General features: G+C 42.4%; 1 protein-coding gene across 1 annotated transcript in view; it reads left to right on the top strand.

The window, feature by feature from the left end:
* The window catches only part of CCDC33 (coiled-coil domain containing 33), a 101,083-nt gene that overhangs the window by 46,668 nt on the left and 36,497 nt on the right, over positions 1-17,918 (top strand). The window contains exons 6-9 of the mRNA XM_087878108.1: positions 2,740-2,849; positions 8,374-8,475; positions 9,674-9,765; positions 10,663-10,783. Of these exons, the coding sequence (XP_087734234.1) occupies positions 2,740-2,849; positions 8,374-8,475; positions 9,674-9,765; positions 10,663-10,783 (425 nt within the window). The remainder of the gene's footprint in view (positions 1-2,739; positions 2,850-8,373; positions 8,476-9,673; positions 9,766-10,662; positions 10,784-17,918) is intronic.

Raw genomic sequence — 17,918 nt, 5'->3', positions numbered from 1 at the left:
AATGATGCCAACATCCCTTTTACCTGGCCTTCAGCTTTGGGAACTCCCTCAGAATCCATCATCTTGGTTTCTCTATCTCTCAAGGAAGCGTAGCAAGAGATAAAATAGAATTTCTGGTGTTGCATAACATTTGGAACTCTTCTATTGTTTCTGCACATTTTTTCTTTCTGCTCCTGAACTCCAGGGACCGGTTGTGTGGTTGGATGAATTTTTCATGATCTAGATCAATCTCAAGTTGGGTCAAGAGAATGGCCTGGTCATCCGAGATCAACCCATCATAAAAAATAGGAGCCTTTGGAACTTATTTTAGTAGGTCAGGAAAGGTGAAGAGGGTGTGAGCCAATGTAGACCACACAAATTGTCTACATTTGTGGTACGTTTTTGTTGTTGTTGTTTGTTGTTGTTCCAGTTGAAAGAACAGAAAAAGCCTACTTCAACTTATCAAATTCTGAAAAGTCCCTATTTTGGGTCCACTAAAAAGATTGAACTCTCCTCCACTCCATTTTCATAAAAATTTGGTTCAACTTTCGTTGTCTGGCTTTGCTTTCATATTCTTAAACTATTCGATTCCTTATTCATATTGAAGTCTTAGCTATTAGGGGGTTCTATTTTTGATGGAGCAGTAAAAAATTTTTTTTTTAAAATTCTATAATGCCCCAATTCTCTAATTGTCTAAGAAATGCCTTTAATGTTTGACATTCAGTTTTTATTTTAATAGAGCGCTATCGCAATTCCTTCCCTTCCTTTCCCTTCCCTTCTTCCTCCCCTCCTTTCTCCTCCTCTTCCCCACATCTCTGACAACCTTATATAAAAAAAATAAAGGTGGCATAGAAAAAAATAAATGAAACATACGCAAATGTGTTAGAAAGGAAGAGAAAGAAAAGACTTTGGATAACTTTGGATGGGAATAGAACTAAAGGTGTATTTTTGCAGATAAAAATGCAAACATTTACAATCCCTTTAAGGTTTTTGGTTTTTTTTTAGTTCTTTATACCACAGCCTAACATAGCTATTCCCTGTGGATATTCCCCCCCCCCAAAGATGTAAATTCCAAACCAAAATGGATACACCATCAACTATTTATCACACCTTCGTCTTCCCTTCGAGTAGTGCCTGATTACAGTTCAGCACCAAGGACAGAGCTCTCTGCTCAGGGGACAAAGGGGAGGTGTCCCGAAGGACTGGAAGCCTCTTCAGGCCCCTTTTCACACGTAAAACTAAGAATAATGAGTTTTTATCAAGTGAACGGGAGCTTGTTTTCTTCGCCTGGGCCTTTTGTGCCACACAGCTTTTAAAACTCTGCTTAGCGATGTTAGAAACTCATAAGGATGATAATTGGCGAGATTAGAAATTAGCACACGGGTGGCTTGTCTCAGATGACAATACAATGGTTTTCCTACTGCAATTATAGTGCAGGAGGCATGTAAAGGGATGGCTATTGAGATATCTGTCTGTCTATCATCTATCTCCATCCCACCCTCTGTGTGTGTGTGTGTGTGTGTGTGTGTGTGTGTGTGTGTGTGTGTGTGTGCAATCTTGATCTCTCTCATCTCTCTCATCTCTCTATATCTCTGTATATCTATCTATCTATCTATCTATCTATCTATCTATCTATCTATCTATTTCTGCTATATCTATCTATCTATCTCTATCTATCTCTATCTATCTATCTATCTATCTATCTATCTATCTATCTATCTCTATCTGCTCTCTCTCTCTCTCTATATATATATATGCTATATCTATCTATCTATCTATCTATCTATCTATCTATCTATCATCTATCTATCTCCCTCATATCCCTCTTTCTCTCTTCTCTCTCTCACCCCTCCCTCATCTATCGCCATCATATCCCTCTTTCTCTTCTCTCTCTCTCTCCCCTCATATCCCTCTTTCTCTCTTCTCTCTCTCTCATCTCTCATCTGCCACTATCATATCTATCTATCTATCTATCTATCTATCTATCTATCTATCTATCATCTATCTATCTATCTCCCACCTCTCTCTCTCTCTCTCTCTGGGTTATCTCTCTCTCTCTCTCTCTGGGTTATCTCTCTCTCTCTCTCTCTCTCTCTCTCTCTCTCTCTCTCTCTCTCTCTCTCTTTCTATCACCCATTATATCCCTCTTTCTCTCTCTTCTCTCTCTCATCTCTCTCATCTATCTACGTTGGTAGCATTCTGAGCTCTCAGTAACTAACAAGCATTTGGAGTGGGTCCATGAGAGTTAAATGAATGAAAACAGAAATCAGTTTTGCAACAGCTAGGAAAAGATAGATATTTGGTTCTCTTTTAAATTTTAAAACAGGCGCTCTGCTCTAATTTTTACTGTACTAGCGTCTTTTAGACAAGGGCTGTTAATCCACCCGACTCCATTATTTTTCGGATCTCAATCAGCTGCCACCCTCCCCATTGAAAGCCTCGGTTTCTCCCCAGAGCAGGGGAAACAATGACCAAAGAATCTGCATGGGGGTGTTTTTTCTTTCTTTCTTTCATGTGCCTAATAGCTCCCCTGGGGGGAGATATTTAGATTGGGGAAATGGCAGGAAAGGCTGGGAGATTAAATGTCACCGCTCTGATCAAAAGCAGCAGCCTGGCGCCCCGTTTGCTTTCAAGGAAAGAAAATAAAAAGGAAAAGTGCTGACCAGGATTCTCCCTTAGCGTTTAGCTAAGTTTGGCTCACTGGCAATTTTTGGTGACCACATCTGACCGTCTTTGTCTACCCTCTTCCTCTCTTTCCAGATGTGTCTCTCATTGTAGCTGACAAGGACTCCAAAGAAATTCTTGCGAAATACAACATCCCTGTGAAATACCTCCGTCCTTTCCATCATTATCACTGTGCCTTGGTGCTGGTAAGTCATGCAATCAAGGGGTGCCCAACCCTCCGGCCGTGGACCAGTACTGGTCCATGGCCTGTTAGGAACCGGGAAGCCCAGCTGGAAGTGAGCAGCGGGTATGCGAACCCTACTGTAAACTGTGCATGCGTGGGATCTAAGTTGCATGCTTCTCCTCTCCACCCACCACCCCAGTCTATGGAAAAATGGTCTTCCATGAAACTGGTCTCTGGTGCCAAAAAAAGATTAGGGGACCGCTGACGTCATCTACCTGTTTAGACTTTAAAGGAGAATGTTTGCAGTTGAAAGGAGGGCTTATACTGCTGATGTTATTTGGTTTGTTTCCTAGTTGGGTAATGAAACATCTGTAAGAAAACAACCAAGCTCAGAGAGCATCAAGGACCCCACAGTTCTCCTCCTCCTCCTCCTCCTCCTCCTCCTCCTCCTCCTCCTCCTCCTCCTCCTCCTCCTCCTCCTCCTCCTTTCCACAAACTCCACTCCCTTCTAGTTGAGTAGTGAAACATCTGCAAGGAAAACAACCAAGCTCAGGGACCATCAAAGACCCCATAGTTCTCCTCCTCCTCCTCCTCCTCCTCCTCTTCCTCCTCCTTCCACAAACTCCACTCCCTTCTAGTACTGATGATGTTACCTAGTTGGGTAATGAAACATCTGCAAGAAAACTACAAGCTCAGAGAGCAGCAAGGGCCCTTATAGGCTTATAGGCCCTTATCGATCCTGACTGGCTCAAGGTTGACTCAGCCTTCCATCCTTCCAAGGTCTGTAAAATGTGGACCCAGATTGTTGGGAGAAGAGACTGACTCTGTAAACTGCTTAGAGAGGGCTGGAAAGCAGTATTTAAGTCTAAGTGCTATTGCTATCTCTGTACTTAAATGCAAACACACAATCAAAAGAGGACGCTCTTCTCCAAAGTCCTTGCAGCTGGCAAGCTAGCTCATCTAGAAGAAAGCTACCCGAGATTTCTGGGACCCTAACATTTGAGCCATTCTACTTCTTTGCGCTGCGGCAACAATTTCTTCACTTCAAAGCTTTCCCACCACCAAAGGGGAGGTGGGGACAGGGCATGCTTCCAGATGGCTAATGTTCCTAACAAAAGCAAACAAAACCCATTTGCAATCTAAACACCAAAGAGAAGCCATTAGGAGAACAAAATAGCAGATGCGGACCAGATGTTGAGATGGCTGCAAGAGAATATCCCCCATGGATGAGAACTTGGACGGGATGATTTTAACCTGTCGTTGAAAAGCTGTGGGGAAAAAACCCCACAACTCAGAGCGCTACGTTCTACCAAAAAACAATGGCTACCAACCTGCCTTCCGTTGAGGACCTGTATACTGCACGAGTCAAAAAGAGGGCTGTGAAAATATCTACAGACCCCTCGCATCCTGGACATAAACTGTTTCAACTCCTACCCTCAAAACGATGCTATGGAGCACTGCACACCAGAACAACTAGACACAAGGACAGTTTTTTTCCCGAACGCCATCACTCTGCTAAACAGCTAATTCCCTCAACACTGTCAAACTATTCATTAAGTCTGCACTACTATTAATCTTCTCATCGTTCCCATCACCCATCTCCTCCCACTTATGACTCTATGACTGCAACCTTGTTGCTGTTATCCTTACGATTTATATGGACTGTTTCCTAATATGATTTGATTGCTTGTTTGTCCCCTTTGACTATCATTAAGTGTTGTACCTTACGATTCTTGACGAATGTATCTTTTCTTTTATGTACACCGAGAGCGTATGCACCAAAGACAAATTCCTTGTGTGTCCAATCACACTTGGCCAATAAAGAATTCTATTCTATTCTATTCTATTCTATTCTATTCTATTCTATTCTATTCTATTCTATTCTATTCTATTCTATTCTAATGATTCTTGACCAACGTATCTTTTCTTTTATGTACACCGAGAGCGTATGCACCAAAGACAAATTCCTTGTGTGTCCAATCACACTTGGCCAATAAAGAATTCTATTCTATTCTATTCTATTCTATTCTATTCTATTCTATTCTATTCTATTCTATTCTATTCTATTCTATTCTATTCTATTCTATTCTATTCTATTCTATTCTTATGATTCTTGACCAACGTATCTTTTCTTTTATGTACACCGAGAGTGTATGCACCAAAGACAAATTCCTTGTGTGTCCAATCACACTTGGCCAATAAAGAATTCTATTCTATTCTATTCTATTCTATTCTATTCTATTCTATTCTATTCTATTCTATTCTATTCTATTCTATTCTATTCTATTCTATTCTATTCTATTCTATTCTATTCTTATGATTCTTGACCAACGTATCTTTTCTTTTATGTACACTGAGAGCACAGGCACCAAAGACAAATTCCTTGTGTGTCCAATCACACTTGGCCAATAAAAAATTCTATTCTATTCTATTCAAACCCAAGTTCCGTCACCGAAAAGGTTTGGTTCTCAAATGCTCTTTGCAGAGAGTACAACGTCTACAGGGGGAGCGAGATCTTGTTGCTGGTCAGGCTGTTGAAAATCCACCGGTTCAAGGGGTCTGCTTTGCCCGTCCCCTCCTCACCCTTTGCCCAATTTTTGTTGAAGAAGGCACATTCTTGGCTTGCTTGGAAGGACTTCCGTTGCTCAGCCAAATAAAGGAGGGAGAGGGAGGGAGAGAGAGAGAGGCAAAACTCTCCCTGGCCCCGTTACTAATCTTTGCGGCATCAAAGGCATTAAAAGGAACAACTTGACATTCAAAGGCAGCTAAAGAAACAGCCTGACATGTTTGCTTTTCCGCATGAGCGGTGAAAGGGAAGGGGGTGGGGGCACGGCTGGTGGAGAGTGTGTGAAAACGGGCAGAAGGAATGAGAGGCCCAAAGTGGAAGAAAGACACAAAAATAGCAGTGAGAAAACAGGAATGGAAGAGAAGGAGTAGCGAAGACGGAGACATCTATCTGTCCATCCATCCATCCATCCATCCATCCATCTATCGATCCATACATCCATCTATCCATCCATCCATCCATCCATCCAGGATCAAGGAGAGAAGCAACCTAGAATTAAGGAGAAATTTCCTGGCAGTGAGAACAAATAACCAGTGGAAAGAGTTGCCTTCAGAAGTTGTGGATGCTCCATCACTGGAAGTTTTTAAGAAGAGATTGGACAACCATTTGTCTGAAGTAGTGTAGGGTTTCCTACCTGAGCAGGGAGTAGAAGACCTCCAAAGTCCCTTCCAATCCTTTATTCTGTTATTCTCTTATCCATCCATCTCTATCCATTATATATCTGTCAGTCAGTGTGTCTTCATCCAGCCATCCATAATCTATCTCTCTCCATCCATCTCCATCTCCATCTCTCTCTCCATCTTCTATCGATCTCCATCCATCTTTCTCCATCCATTATCTATCTATCTATCTATCTATCTATCTATCTATCTATCTATCTATCCTGTTTCCCCGAAAAAAAGACATCCCCTGATAATAAGCCCAATCAGGCTTTTGAGCACATGCGCTAAAATAAGCCTCCCCCCAAAAATAAGCCCTCCCCGAAAATATTTAAAAGCAGAGCTGGAAATCAGGTAAGACAGTAAGAAGAGCCCCATCTTGCTCCATGCACCCCAAAATAATAAGACCTCCCCGAAAATAAGGCCAAGCGCTTATTTCGGGGTTAAAAAAATATAAGACAGAGTCTTATTTTCGGGGAAACATGGTATCTCTCTCTCTCTCTCTCTCTCTCTCTCTCTTTATATCTATCTATCTATCTATCTATCTATCTATCTATCTATCTATCATATCCCTTCCTTCCTTCCTTCCTTCCTTCCTTCCTTCCTTCCTTCCTTCCTTCCTTCCTTCCTTCGATTCTTCTTTCTTTACATCTGTATAACTACTGTGTCAATCAATCAGTCATTGGACCAATTGTTCTACCATTCCATTGTTCTATCAGCATTGTATTATCTGTGTTCATCTATTCATTTTCCTAGCATTCTATTGTTCCATTATTTTATTGTTCTATCTAACCCCCATTTATGTAAAATACATATCCTGTTTTCCTTCCATCAAATACCGCTCCCTCTTTCTACAGTAGCAAACTCAAGCAGTGTGTGAGAAATGAGATCAACAATTGAGCGTGTTCTGAGATTGAAGAAGTACAAAAAAAAAAGAGAGAGAGAGAGAGAGAGAAGAAAAAAGAAAAAAAGAGGAAATTTAAAGGAGAAAGGAAGACTTCATAGAATATGTCAACGAAGTCTAGTTTGGGCTTCGGGACTGCCTCTTGAGTCAAATCCCAGGTTTGGCTGGATGCTGGAGAAAGCTTTTGTTCCAAGACGAAACTATAGAACAAACAGAGGAAAACTCAGTACCATCCCTTGCGTCATCTGAGAATGGATACCTACATATTTCCATTCATCCTGGAAAGCTAAAATGCCTTAAATGCAAACATTTACATTGTTTCTTGAAACCATCGTGCTACGCAGAATGGAACTGCAAATTCTTCTTTATGACATCTCCAAAAAAAAAAAAAAAAATCCGACCTTTACATTTTACCCATTTGCACAAAGACTGATTTTTTTTTTTTTTAAAGGAAAGTGCTTGTATTGATGACATGATAATGATTAGCTGTCTGGTGACGGCTCAGGAATCCATTTGTGTTCATTTTAGTTTCGGCCTCCCCCAGTATCTCTATAGGGCTGAATTGCTTGTGATTTTAACCTTTATGGAAGCTTTTAAAGACGAGTGCTTTACCGATAATTAAAAACGGGACAATTGAAAGGTTTCGGTCTTGTGGTCCCTTGTTTGCAGATGCTAAGAGACATTGTGACAATTCAGTTCTGGGTAGAAATATGTAAAGAATTCGCTCTTCCTGGGTTTTTATATCGGGAACTGGTTGATCTGCATATTTCAAAACAATGAGTAACACTTTCCATTCAATTTCACGCTTCTTTGTATTGGGGCACAGTTCTTGGTAAGTTAGGATAGTAAAGTGGTTCAGAATTTTGAGAAGGGAGAGAACACGATGTGAAATAAATCTATAGTACTGGAGGAGTTTATAAACCGTGGACGTCTTCTCCTTAATCTAAGTTATCCAGAGCTTCATCATCTCCAGAAGACATCTGTTGGGAGCAAGAGGCTGACTCTGTAAAACCGCTTAGCGAGGGCTGTCAAAGCGCTGTGAAGCGGTATATAAGTCTAAGTGCTATTGATATTACTATTGCTATTATATGGAACCCTGGCACTGGCCGTAGCCTTTCCCAATAGCCAAATCTTTGATGTTAGCTTAGTTGAAAGACACTTTCATTCTTTCTCCAGGAATGGAAGAAGAATTATTGTATTTACTTTTATGCCAACCAGAGCAATTTATGGCATTGAACTTTCTAGATGATTCTCCAGGGTAGCATGAGCAGTAATGAACGACTCCTGATTTACTTATCAATTAGAGTTCCTTAGAGCCATCTCAAGAACAACCCGTCAGCTTCCTACTGCTTGCTTTAGGGTCTTGTTTACACCTTTCGATCTCTTTTCATTCTGGTTTTGGTTTTCCTTCAAACAGCCTCGGAAGAAGGACCAAACAGGAACCAAGTTATACGTCTCCATCATTCGTAAACGTAGCCTCATCCCACGCTATGCTGGAGTGAACTACACAGGGCTAGAGGTGAGAGCCAGAACAAGGAATTAAAAAATTATTAAATCCAAGCCATTGGGAAGATGGGTCACAGAGAGCTTCATGAATAAGTCAAATGAAGCTAGACATGGGTTCTGTTTTGTTTTTTAAGATGCGAAATTTGACCACTGCTTCCCTTTGGTGTCAAAATGTGTGTGATATGAAGCATCCTTTGTGGAAACTAGGCAGTGGAAGAGGGTAGAGGCGGGAGAAATACCTAGACTGAAGAGCCAAGAAGTAGATGCAGACAGAGATAAAGATCCAAGAGAGGAATATGGGAGGCAAGTCAAAAAAAAAAAAAAAAAAAAAGCATAGCAATTAAAGTATTGAAGCGGGCAAGAGACGATGGATAGATGATTTCTCTTTTTTGTTGTTCTGATTTGCTTTTCTTTTTCTCTCTCTTCTTTTTTAGGTAGGTGACACGGCTAGAAGTTAAGTAGGATAGAAAGAATATGTTTCTTAATAAAGGGTGACATGATTAAAAGCTAGAATAAGAGATAGAGAAAGGGGGAATATTAGTGTAAACACTTTTATATAATGTAATAAAAGCAATAACAAGAGAAAACATGGAATAATTGAATAATGACAGCCTGCAAGTTAATATAAATGTGTATTATTATTAGAAATATAGAAGTTGGTTGAATGTAATAACTGATTAATTACTAGTTTTATTTCTATTAGAATGTATGACACCATATAGATAGATAGATAGATAGATAGATAGATAGATAGATAGATAGATAGATATAGATATAGATATAGATATATATGTATGTATATGTATAAAATAAAAAACTTGAAAAAAATGAATAAGTCAAATGGAGCTAGACATGTGATTATTTTTTTTAAGATGAGAAATTTGACCATTGCTTCTCTTGGTGTCAAAATATGTGTGATATGAAGCATCCTTTAAACTGCTCAAAAATGTTTGTTTACTTTACAAACAACTATTTCTCGGCCATTTAATGATGCCTCAAATTGCACACATTTAGAACTTGGTGGACTTTGAAAGAAATTGAATTTCAAAGAAATCGAAAGAAGGACTTCCATGGATGATTTAAAAAAAAAAAAAAACTCAATAATTCAAGTAATTGACACAATTCTACAGGGGAAGAGTTCAGGGAATATTCTTTCCCACAGTGCTTTGGGAATCTGTTCCTGATCTTTTCCATTTTCATTCCAATTTTAGGTTTTCCTCAAGGGGATCAATGAACCTCTTGCACAGCCTGACGGCAAAGTTAAAGCCGTTGCTAGAATAGTGAACAACCTTGGAGCCTACATGTGAGTAATAGATCCTGAATAAGGAATGTGCATGCATGTGTGAGGTGGCAACTTCATTGGGATTGTGTACTAACTTCCTGAAGATCCAGAGAAGAAACAGTGAGGCTTCCTAAGAAAGTTGACCTCTAAATGACATGAATGGGGACGATGGCAATTCACTCCAAGCTCTCTGGTTTTTCTGAATCATGTGATATAACTCAGGAGTGAAATCCAGCACATTCTGACAGGTTCTGGAGAACCGGTAGTGGAAATTTTGAGCAGTTCGGAGAACCGGCAAATACCACCTCTGCCTGGCCCCAGAGTGGGGTGGGAATGGAGATTTTGGAATATCCTTCCTCAAGAGTGGGGAGGGAATGGGGATTTTGCAGTATCCTTCCCCTGGAGTGGGGTGGGAATGGAGATTTTGCAATATCCTTCCCCAGGCGTGGGGAGGGAATGAGGATTTTGCAGTATCCTTTCCCTGGAGTGGGGTGGGAATGGAGATTTCACAGTATCCTTCCCCTGCCACGCCCACCAAGCCACACCACGCCCACCAAGCCCTGCCCACAGAACCAGTAGTAAAAAAAAATTGGATTTCAGCACTGATATAACTACGTATCTCCTTTTAATTTTTTCTGCCCAGGGATCGGTTCAGAAAAGTCAAAAGTTATGCAAGGCCATGAATATTTCTTGCACCAGGATTTGCCTGGAATTTTTTTTTAGCTTGGTACAATTTACTTCTGAGCAGCCTGCATTGTACGGTACAATGAGCCCTGTGGAGTAATACAGGACTTCCTTTTGAGAAGATGTCTACAGGACTGGGATTATGCTGCAATTAGAATCCTCTCGCCAACAATCAAATGGCGGCCAAGCTGTGGATAGGAAATGATTCTTCTGCCCTTTTCATTCTTTCTAAAGACAGGAGATGCACGCTCGGTTGCCTGATGCCCCTCCAGTTCCCTTGACCGTGGTGAATTTCCCAGATCCTGTAATGGAGGATTTTGATGTCCCTCGGGTGAACAACCATGGATATCCACAGGTAGGAGAAAAGAGGGCAAGAAAAGATCTGGCTGAGTGGCTGATGGAACCCATGGACTTAGAGTTGGAGAAGAAGGTGGAGAAGAACAAAGAAATACATTGGCCATCTCTTCCAAAGCCAGACCGGTTTATGATACAGTTATGTTGGGTTGATGTCAACCCAACACAAAATGTCAAAACCAAGCATGAAACATGGTGATTCATCCATGAGATCTTTATAGTTTTTACACCTATAGACAGAATCTTGCCAGATTAAGGGGTCCACTATCTGTAATATACTCTTGGGAACTATTAAGGAGAGGCTGTCTTCACCCTCTTTCTCACACACACAATAATAGCCAGTTGCTTCTTACTTTTCTGGACTGCACCCCTCCCTCCTGAGGATCTACTTCCTCACTCCGTTCCATCAGAGTTACAAAGGGAGTGGTGGAGACATTATTCCTGTGATCTTAACAGTGGTGGGTTTCAAATTTTTTTTACTACCGGTTCTGTGGGTGTGGCATGGTGGGCGTGGCAGGGGAAGGATACTGTAAAATCTCCATTTCCACCCCAATCCAGAGGAAGGTTACTGCAAAATCCCCATTTCCTCCCAATCAGCTGGGACTTGGGAGGCAGAGAATAGATGGGGGGTGGGGCCAGTCAGACTTTTTACTACCGGTTCTCCGAACTACTCAAAATTTCCGCTACCGGTTCTTCGGAACTGGTCAGAACCTGCTGAAACCCACCTCTGGATCTTAAGACAATGAAGAATGTTGGACATCCATCACAAGTGAAATCATGTCCTCCAGAGATATTCTTGCCACTCTTTGGAGCTGGAATGAGTTGCAGAAGCTGTGATGGGAGAGATATATTTGTAAAGCTGTCCACACGGGCCCAAAGGAAGCCGTAGACAATGAGTAGAACATAAGGATAGCAAGAAGTCGGTCCTAGGTTCATGAATATTACTTCCCGGGGATGCGGCGGGGGGGGGGGGGGGGGAAGAGAAGGGAAGAGAAGTCCCTGTTCCATCCGGTTTCAAATGACAATCCTCCGATGAGGCACGTTGCCAGCTGGAATTGGCGAAAAAGAAGGAAAAAATGATACAGGATGTCGATAGGGTGTTATAAATGATTTAGTGGAGCCATCTGGGCTGTGAAAATATATTCCCTTCCCTCGCTTTTTATCAGTTTTGTTAAGGACCTGAAATCAATGTTGGTTTTGTGCAACAGAGACCGGGAGCTACCTGGGAATAGGGATAGAAAACCTCCAGCCCAAGGCTCCCTTTTCGATTTCACTTGGATTTTTCCTATTTCAGTCCATTTTCTCCAAGCAGGAATGCTCTTGGTGAGGAGGAGGGCTGTAGGTGAATATGTGTAGCTCTTCTGTGAAGGGGGAAAAAAAAAAAACCACACACACACACACACACACACAAAATTGAATCTGTGCAGAGGAAGCAAAATTCAATCTGCTAAGAAAGAGCAAAATTGAATCACAAGGCTGACCTCCAGACCTTGAGTTTCATTTAAATACCGCTTTGGGAAAGTCCTGTGCAGTTGCTCTCAGCAGGTCCAAGAGAAAGGACACCGATGGGTGATGATGATTTTTGTCCCTTTACCAGAGTTGGAAGGGACCTTGGAGGCCTTCTAGTCCAACCCCCTGCTCAAGCAGGAGACCCGAGAAGAGAAGAGAAGAGAAGAGAAGAGAAGAGAAGAGAAGAGAAGAGAGTAGAGTAGAGTAGAGTAGAGTAGAGTAGAGTAGAGTAGAGTAGAGTAGAGTAGAGTAGAATAAAATAGAGTAGAATAGAATAGAATAGAATAGAATAGAATAGAATAGAATAGAATAGAATAGAATAGAATACGGAATGGAATAGAATAGAATAGAATAGAATAGAATAGAATAGAATAGAATAGAATAGAATAGAATAGAATAGAATAGAATAGAATAGAATAGAATAGAATAGAATAACAGAGTTGGAAGGGACCTTGGAGGTCTTCTAGTCCAACCCCCTGCTTAGGCAGGAAACCCTACACCACTTCAGACAAATGGCTGTCCAACCTCTTCTTTAAAATTTCCAGTGATGGAGGCACCCACAACATCTGGAGGCAAATTGTTCCACTGATTCATTGTTCTCGTTGTCAAGAAATTCCTCCTTAGTTCTAGGTTGCTTCTCTCCTTGATTCGTTTTCATCCGTTGCTTCTTGCCCTGCCCTCAGGTGCTTTGGAGAATAGGTTGGCCCCATCTTCCTTGTGGCAGCCCCTCAAATATTGAACGATTAATCAGTGGAACGACTTGCCTCCAGGAATTGTGGATGCTCCATCACAGGAGGTTTTTAAGAAGAGATTGGACAACCATTTGTGTGAAATGGTATAGGGTTTCCTGCCTGAGCAAGGGGTTGGACTAGAAGACCTCCAAAGTCCCTTCCAATTCAATTCAATTCAATTCAATTCAATTCAATTCAATTCAATTCAACTCTACTCTACTCTACTCTACTCTACCCTACCCTACCCTACCCTACGCTACCCTACCCTACCCTACCCTACCCTACCCTACCCTACCCTACCCTACCCTACCCTACCCTACTCTATTCTATTCTATTCTATTCTATTCTATTCTATTCTATTCTATTCTATTCTATTCTATTCTATTCTATTCTATTCTATTGCATTCCATTCCATTCCATTCCATTCCATTCCATTCCATTCCATTCCATTCTTCTAGACTTACATGAAAATATATATGTTGGTTTGAGACCATCTTCCCACTGCTGACTGGTATTGTCTTCCGTTCTGTTATTCTGTTCAGTTATTGGAAGGCTGCTATCATGTCCCCCCTAGTCCTTCTTTTCACTAGACTAGCCAAACCCAATTCCTGCAACCGTCCTTCCTATGTATTATTCATATGTATTTTTATAACTGTGAGGGGGGGCGGGTTGATCTCTTCAATAGAGTTGGAATCATCCCAAATGAGGGTGGAAAGCCGCCCCCACCCCCCAAAGTCACCATTTCTAAACGCTCCCATCTCCAGCCTTTCAAAGCAGCAAGACGTCGTCGTTGGGGTACGAACGGGGTTAAGCCTACCCTACCCAAGCGGTTTGCTTTACATACCGTAAATTACACTTTCTGGGCATCAGGATTGCACTTAGCAATTGAATTACAAATTAATCCTCAGGGGAAATTGAACTATCACATCCTTGCTCTCTCTCTCTCTTTCTCTTTCTCTCTCCCCCCCTCTCTCTCCAACCCCCCTACCCCAACCCACACACAATCTTTCTTCCTATGTCCTCTTTAGTCAATTGTTTAACCCTCGGGTGTCCGTGCTGAGCCGTAGTATCCATTTCTGAACGGCGATTCCTTTCCTTACTCCGCTGATCAGGTCACCCGATAGCCCGCAAGATCTACACGGAAACTCATTCAAGTCCCAGTTTAAGGCATCAATTCGTGACTGTGTGAAATGCCATCAGTTTGTCTGTCCTCGGGCAAGTGAAGGGTTGCAAAAAAAAAAAAAAAGCAGAAGAAAGCCAGAAAACTTACATTCACCCACCCACACAACCTTATACAGTTTCTGGAGAATCCTGGACATTGAAGTCTTCCAGTTGCCAAGGTTGAGAAATACTGCAATACAGTCTCTTTCTCTTTGGGATATTTCCGAAAGAGAAATCCCTGAAATGATGACTCCATGGATCATGAGTTCTTTAGAAAGAGTGCTGATAAAATTTTGAGTCTCCTGGCATCATTTTTCCATCAAGAACATAGAATAATAGGGTTGGAAGAGACCTTGGAGATAGAAATAGAATAACAGAGTTGGAAGGGACCTTGGAGGTCTTCTAGTCCAACCCCCTGCCCAGGCAGGAAACCTTACATCACTTCATACAAATGGTTATCCAATATCTTTGTAAAAATTTCCAGTGTTGGAGCATTCACAACTTCTGGAGGCAAGTCGTTCCATTGATGAATTGTTCTCACTGTCAGGAAATTTCTCCTTAGTTCTAAGTTGCTTCTCTCCTTGGTTAGTTTCCACCCATTGCTTCTTGTCCTGCCCTCAGGTGCTTTGGAGAACAGCTTGACTCCCTCTTCTTTGGGGCAGCCCCCTGAGATATTGGAACACTGCTATCATGTCTCCCCTAGTCCTTCTTTTCATTAAACTAGACATACCCAGTTCCTGCAACCGTTCTTCATATGTTTTAGCCTCCAGTCCCCTAATCCTCTTTGTTGCTCTTCTCTGCACTCTTTCTAGAGTCTCCACATCTTTTTTACATCGTGGCGACCAAAACTGAATGCAATATTCCAAGTGTGGCCTAGATCTTCTAGTCCAACCGCCTGCTCATGGCAGGAGATCCTATTCCATTCTGGACAAATGGCTGTCCGGTATCTTCTTGAAAACCTCCAGGGTTGGAGCATCCACAACTTCTGGAAGCAAGCCATTTCAACTCTTTCATGGTCCTCACGGTCAGGAAAGTTCTCCTTAAGCTCTAGGCTGAGCAGGGGGTTGGACTAGAAGACCTCCAAGGTCTCTTCCAACTCTATCGTGATTGATGGATGATGACAGTGCTTGGTTAGAAGAATGCCCGGTGCCCCTTGGCCTCCATAATCTTTTCTATCATGGGAAGACTAGCAGAAACTCATCCAACAGGAGCGGGATTTCAGATTAGTTGATCGGAGTGGCTATTAGTTGAGTTTTGCAGCATTGACCCCAACAGTTCAATGGACCTCAACAATTCAACGGCATTAAAGTTGTCAGAAGACATTTGGCCGGGATGTCTGAGTTCTAGGCTGCCCTGGGAATTGGGGGGGGGGGGGGAGAGAGAGAGCGAGTGCGGAGGATAACCTTCGGGGTTATGCGTGTGACTTAATCATCGAGGGCTATGATTGTATGGATTTTATGTCCCAGCCTTTTGTAAATCACTGGAAGTCCTCGTGGGGGCTGGAGGTATGTAAATGCTATTATTAAATGAATAAGTAATGATGTTCCTTCAGTGTTTGTTTTGCCTAAAAAAACTCTGGGTTGTAAATGTGTGTGTGTGTGTGTGAGAGAGAGAGAGAGAGAGGGAGAGGGAGAGGGAGAGGGAGGAAGGAAGAGAAGGAAGGAGGCAGGGAGGGAAGAAAAGGGAGGGAAGGAGGGACGGAAGGAGGGAGGAAGAGAAAAAGAGAGAGAAGGAGGAAAGAAAGGGGAGGTAAAAAGGGAGGGAGGGAGGTAGAGAGAGGGAGGGAAGGAGGGAGGGAGGAAGAGAGAGAGCCAGAGGAAGGAAAAGAGGGAGGGAAGAAGAGAGGGGGAAGGAGGGAGGGAAGGAGAGAGAGAGAGAGAGAGAGAGAGAGAGAGAGAGAGAGAGAGAAAGGCATAACAATGCAAATTTCCCCAATCCAGACATTTCTATTGCCGTTTTCTTCTCGTGTATACTTCTATGGGCAGTAACTACATTGTCCAGTCCTGGGACAGTGAATGTTGAAGGATGACGGCCTTCTGAGCCACGAAAAAGTCCCTAATGTGCAAATTAGATCCGTTCAGGGGTGGGACTGCTGGGGGTTCGCACGGGTTCGGGAGAACCTCTAGCTAAGTTTCTGTGCAATTTGGAGAACCCCCAAATCCCACTCCTGGCTGGCCCCTCCCACCCCACATGGCCCGTTTTGGATGCAGGTAAGGGCAGGGTGTGCATGGAGGCTCAAACACAGGCCTACCAGAAGTTCGGGAAGTTCTAGAGGGCCTCTGGAGCCTGGGGAGGCCATTTTTGCCCTCCCGGAGGCTGAAGGAAAGCCTCTGGAGCCCGGGGAGGGCAAAAGCACCCCTCCACCGTGGTGCAGGAGGCTGACTAGGCCACGCCCACCATGGCCACACCCACCCAGCAACCAGGCAGAGAACCCCTTGCTAAAATTTTTGAAGCCCATCCCTGGATCCGTTCTTATAAAATATGTAGATCAAATGAAATCTGAGATAATGGTCCGTAAAGGAATGATCGTAAGTTAAGGGTTACCTGTATTAGATTCAGGAGTTCAAGGGAAATCCGGAACTGACGAAGTACCATGGCTCTCCTTATTAAGGAGCAAAAACAGATGATGGTTCCTGATTTCACGCGTACTTCTTTGTAGGGTTTGGGGGTGGAGACATCTGATGAACCCAAGAAAGAGAATGCTTGATTTGTTCGACTTTTGATCTGCTCCCATCCTGGTCCCTATGCTCTTTCTTGGAGTCACCTATATACGGGATCTGAAAACGAGGATGTTCGGCAAATATTTTATCTCTGGCTTCCTGCGCAATTAAATTTTATGGCGAAATTGTTATGCTGTGTAATACGTAAAGCTTTCCTCCTTTTTATTGCCTGTTTATTTTTTTTTATTGCCTTTTCAGCAAGCTATTAGAAAGACCGTGCAATCTTTCTCCGTGTGAACTCAGCCAAGCAGACTATTAAGGTTTCTTGATTCAACACCCATGTTCATCATCTGTGGTGCCTCTTGAGTTTTAGATTAGATTAACAGAGTTGGAAGGGACCTTGTAGGTCATCTAGTCCAACCCCCTGCCCAAGCAGGAGAGCCTACACCATTTCTGACAGATGGCATCCAGTCTCTTCTGGAAAGCCTCCAGTGATGAAGCTCCCACCACTTCCGAAGGCAACGTCTGTTCCGTGGGTTGATTGTTCTCACTGTCAGAAAATTTGTCCTCATTTCCAGGTTGAATCTCTCCTTGATCTGTTTCCATCCATGATTCCTTGTCTGGCCTTCAGGTTCCTTGGAAAATAGCTTGACCCCCTTCCCCTCTGTGGCAGCCCCTCAAATATTGGAAGATGCTCTCATGTCTCCCCTGGTCCTTCTCTTCACTAGACCAGCCATGCCCAGTTCCTGCAACCGTTCATCGTATATTTTAGCCTCCAGTCCCCTAATCATCCTGGTTGCTCTTCTCCGCACTTTTTCTAGAGTCTCAACAACTTTTTTATAGTGTGGTGACCAAAACTGGATGCAGTAGTGTAGGTGTGGTCTTACTAAGGCTTTATAGAGTAGTATTAGCACTCCACTTGATCTTGATTGTATCTCTCTATCTTTTTCTTTTTTTATATAAAATAATTTTTATTGAGTATTTTACATTTTAAAACCAAACACACAATAGCAAAAGAAATCAAGAGACAAAAACAAAAAACAAAAACACACATACACCAGACGTTAAAATACAA

Source organism: Pantherophis guttatus, chromosome 13 (genome assembly GCF_059756535.1).
Source record: "Pantherophis guttatus breed Tessera chromosome 13, ASM5975653v1, whole genome shotgun sequence".
NCBI lineage: Eukaryota > Metazoa > Chordata > Lepidosauria > Squamata > Colubridae > Pantherophis > Pantherophis guttatus.
This window is presented reverse-complemented; position numbering and strand designations above follow the sequence as displayed.